The 4,867-nt window shown below is 35.9% G+C and overlaps 1 protein-coding gene across 1 annotated transcript; it reads left to right on the top strand.

Annotated features, from left to right (window-relative positions):
• Positions 1-1,452: 1,452 nt before the first annotated feature.
• Positions 1,453-3,230, top strand: LOC103153523 (lactase-phlorizin hydrolase-like). The gene has a single exon (XM_016661999.1). It carries the CDS (start codon positions 2,195-2,197, stop codon positions 2,921-2,923), a length of 729 nt encoding a protein of 242 aa, XP_016517485.1. The 5' UTR covers positions 1,453-2,194; the 3' UTR covers positions 2,924-3,230.
• The last annotated feature ends 1,637 nt before the right edge of the window (positions 3,231-4,867 follow it).

Raw genomic sequence — 4,867 nt, 5'->3', positions numbered from 1 at the left:
AGTTTATTACAGTCAGTAAACATTAACCCACTCTATAATCCTCTCTAGCATGTTTGTAAAACTCAGGGCCAAACAGCCTGCTGTGAGTTTGTTTGCATCACATAAATACATCCTTCAAGATAAGTTGTGTGCTTAGATATTTTATCTATCAAATCAGATTTTTCTGCATAGTGCCAAATTACATCAATGTGAAAATGGTTTCACTATTAAAGTAGTCATTGAATGCAGAGACAGATAATTATCAGTATTGTAACTGTTTGTTAATGAGTAGTTTTATCAATATATTTAGGCATAACTGGCCATTTGATGACATCCATGATCTTGATATGGCACAAAATGAAAATGAATTTGATGCACCTTCTCTACAGCATGAATTAATAGTGACAGCCTTCATGTTTAAATTTACCTAACTCACCAATTACATAATAAAGGTGTCTGATAATCTATAATAGTTACAGGTACATGGCAGGATAATAACAGATTCAATTTATTAAGAATACTGAAAGTATTAAATATCTAACACAGTGAAGGCAAACACAGGCCTCATATTGTTTATCTCTTCTTTTGTATTTGTAACAAAAGTTCAAAGCCAGACTTCTGCAGTGTGATGTGTGTGTGTGTGTGTGTGTATATATATATATATATATATATATATATATATATATATATATATATGTATATGCAAAGATTCTGTTCTGTGCATCCTTTTGTCCAATTTTCCTTCATGTTTCTACTTCCTGTGACTGCAGATTTCATCTGTGGTTTGCAACATTTTTAATTTGTAATTGTTTTTCTTGGTTCTAAGAGTTTTGCTTCCGCATTCCATAATTGCAGCATTTAATTTTTTGGAGCATTCTTTTTTCTTTTTTTTTTCTTGCATCATTCATGTGTTTGCAGCTCATTTCACCATTTGCAAAAACCTTAAAATGTGGGAAAAGGAAAAAAAATGTAGTTAATTTAGAAAGGCTTTGATTTTAGGAACTTTAACATCTTATGTTAAATTTCAAAACATGCTTTTAATAAATTTAACTTAAGTTTATTCATTTTTTCCAATTTGATGCAACATATCAAAGTCTTCCCTGGACTGCATTACTTTTATCTCAGTTATCATGAACTTTGAGTCTGTGGTAAATGTTTATGAAAACTATTATCAAACTTATAAAACACTGCTTATATCACTCCACAGCTAAAAAGCACTGGCAGCAGGGAGAAAAAATAGCAGTCTTCACCAAAACATAGTTGCAAAACGGCATAACTAACATGTGTCCTTGCCACACTCATTACAGATAAGTACTGCAATAAAACTTATGTTAAAAAAACAAAACAAAAAAAACATACCGAGACCATTTTTTTCTGGATTGTGATAAAAGATACAAGACTGAAATAAAATAATTAATTAGTATGTGTATAAACGTGATTTATAAGACACCTTTCGTGGGTCAGAAACCACAGTGCTTTACAATGAAAACAAACTTGAAAATGCAGAAGAACAGTGATAAAACAGAGTACACATAACATGATACAGTATAAAAACTAGTTAAAAGCCACACTGACTAAATGAGTAGTCTACTGCTTCTTAGAAGAATCAACAGGATCAAGACATTCCAAAGCATTTCACAAACTGGAGGCAACCGCTGTAAAAGATCTATCCCCTCTGCTTTAACCATTGCTTTAAATTATTGTAAAAGGTGATATACAACCTCATCTAATATTGTGTTTACAGACTTTGGAGAATTGCAAAGTCTGTTTCAGGGTTTTTACTCGTACATAAAACCCTGAAACAGTAAAGAGTTGATCTGAAACCTAGTCTGAAATAAATTAAATCCAGGAGTTGTAAAGACACATAATCTATGTGGAACTTATGCTTCCACACAAACAGCTATATAACTCTGATCGTTTCCTAAAGGATGTGCTGCATTATTTCCTGAATGTTTCTTTTACCAAGTACTCATGTTCACCTTTGAAGACCTTCAAACATGGTCTTATAACTGATAAGGAGGAATTTTTTGAACGTGTGAGTTCATTGTTCCTGAGAATATCACACATGTGCAATAAAACAGTAAAATTAGATAACTTGAACAACCATCCAACCATCATGAAGAGCTTTAGAAAAACAGATGTCATAAATTTGAGAGATAATTTTCTTTAAATAGCAATACAAAGAAAACTCTCAGTGCATCCTTGTCAGGCTACAATGGAGAAGCTATTGTGGCTGGGGTGTTTGTATTTTCTGTGCATCCTTGGAAGTCAAGGTAGGGGGGTGAAAAGGCAGGATGACTTTGTGCTTCTTGCAGGCCCCCTGGCACAACCCGAGCTGAGAACCTCCAGCAATGGGGAACATGCTGCCTTTGACTGCAGTCAGCCCATACCAGCCAACTCCATACTGTATTTTGAGTACCTCCGGAGCAAAGGGGTGACACACTTCAAAGTCCCGCTGTCATGGGTCCAGCTCCTTCCAACAGGCCTCTCAAGCAAACCCCAACCAGGCGTAGTTAGATGCTACCAGACCCTCCTGAAGCAGCTGCTGGAGGAAGGACTGCAGCCACTCGTCATCCTTCACGGGTCAGATGTTCCAGAGTCTTTGAGGTCCAGGTATGGCGGCTGGGAAAGTCAGTGGCTGCTAGAGATGTTTCAGCAGTATGCCGAGTTCGCTCTGAAGGAGTTTGGGCCACTGGCACAGTCATGGGTGACATTTAGTGACCTGGATGAGGTTTTGCATGCGGGCCAGGCTGCAGGTGACCACCATCTGCAAAACATCCTCCAGCTCAACAAGAAGATTTACCAGTTTTACCATCACAACTTTCCTGGGAATGGTGAGTTATTTGTTTACAAAAATGACATGCACTACAGTTATATTGACTTAATATCTATCACAAGGAAAGATCGAAAAAGAATTGCAAATTATCCATGCTTCTTATTGTAATACTGACTAAAGTCAAAGTTATTTAAAAGTATTTCTTCAATGCATTTGCATTTGTGCAGGGAGAAGTCTGTCAATTGTGCTGAAAGGAAGAGATGAAGCTGCACTTTCCCAACTTAAAGGTTCAACAACTGTAAGTTGTCTGTTAGTTAGAAGTGAGCAACTAATATTAGTTATAGTGTAATATGAGTTAGACGTGAATAAGAAATAATTTGCTGTGACTAACTTTACTTGATGTCTGCACTTCTTATAAACGTCGTAGGTGTGAATTCCTCTGTGTCTTTATTTGAAATCCAAAACTGAAAGCAAGCAAAAAAAGAAGAGAAGAGAAAAAAAACTGGATGCATTTTGCCAACTTATTCAGGAAAAACATAACTTCTGTGTTTTATGACTGCAACCCTGTTATCTCCTCACTTCCCATGCTAATTATCATTGCTGTATTAATCTCCGGATCAATACAGGTTGATTTCTTGTCGGTGGACATGGATTTCAGCTGCATTTCTTCTGCAAACTTTGCACAGAAGTTGAAGAACCTACAGGTAAACTACATTCATAGAGGGTTTTTTTATGTTTTACATTAAAACTAAACTGCAGCCTCTTGTTATGCTGTAGATTTCCACTGGAAACATGCCAATCCTGATATACAGGCTGACAGTTCACGACTGTTCACACAATGAACAAGAGCCTCTTGGAAACTTGCTGAATGGTATGTGGTGTTCACTACCAACCAGGCTGACATGAACAAAAAAGCTCAACAAAAGTTTAGTCCAAAAATTATAACTGAGCTGTTTTGCTTAGTTTGTAAATCATTACCTTTAATGTAATAAATGGGTCTTTGTATCAGCATCACACCTTAAGATCAGCAGATTAAAAACAAGATTGTGTAAAGGCAAAAAGTAAAAGAACTTGAGCAGAGAAGTCAAAATTACAAATTCATTTCATAATTAAAATCAGTGAAAACAATTTTGCTACAATTACTTTTTATAATGGAGTAACAACGTTTTATGAAGCATTACACAACATATGTACAAAATTTTTCTTTTTTAATGGCAACCCACCATTTACAATTATAAGGGCCATATTTTCTAAAGCTACTACAACACTGATGTTGTAACGTTCACACTTGATAAAGAAAAAAGACCATTAGATATGAAAGGCAATAGAATTATCTTGAAATGTATCTACTATTCAGTATTTCTCTCCAGATGTTATTTTATAATGTAATGACACCTGAAAACAAACATGAAATAAAAGAAAAATGACAACATAATTAGAGTACCTTAATGAGGCTTAAGAATTAAGGATTTGTAAAGGATTATTAGTGAATGAAATGTTTTGAATAAAGTGAAAAGTGCAATAACTCACCTTAAAATATCACAATTGAGGAAAAGTATTCTTGGATTTATTGCAATGTCATAAGACGGTCATTCTCTCAAACAGTCTTATGGAAAGATGATCTGAATATTATTGGATGCGACATGAAGGATGTGTTGCTGCAGCTGGAGATGCAGGATGCCGTAGACAGGTAAGAAGTAGTTTAAGTAAAACAATTACAAATACATTGAGAGCTTTTTCATTCTTATTTATATTTGATCTTCTAATTTTTTAAAGTGGTACAGCACATTTCAGCAGAAATGGTGAACAAAGTGCTCAGGAAAAAGATATTATCCTCACTAAAGCATTCCCTACTGGCTTCCAATGGGCTACATCCACAGAGTCTTTCAAGGTTGAAGGTGCATGGGCAGCAGGAGGGAAAGGCGAGACCATCTGGGATCGCTTTGGTCATGAAAACCAAGCCTTTAATAATCATAATGCTGACACAGCTGCTGACAGCTACAGGAAGGTCGATGTAGATGTCTACCTCCTGCGAGGTCTTGGAGTCAACACCTACCAGTTCTCCATTTCCTGGGCCCGTATATTCCCCTCAGGTCAGAAAGACAGCCTGAA

This window comes from Poecilia formosa, unplaced genomic scaffold (assembly GCF_000485575.1).
Source record: "Poecilia formosa unplaced genomic scaffold, Poecilia_formosa-5.1.2 Scaffold353, whole genome shotgun sequence".
In the NCBI taxonomy this organism is placed as follows: domain Eukaryota; kingdom Metazoa; phylum Chordata; class Actinopteri; order Cyprinodontiformes; family Poeciliidae; genus Poecilia; species Poecilia formosa.
Note: the sequence above shows the minus strand (reverse complement) of the source record. Positions and strands in the feature narration are given on the sequence as shown.

What these genes read in the sequence shown, in the direction of transcription:
- LOC103153523 (XM_016661999.1), top strand. Translation starts at nt 2,195, where the DNA reads ATGGAGAAGCTATTGTGGCTGGGGTGTTTGTATTTTCTGTGCATCCTT.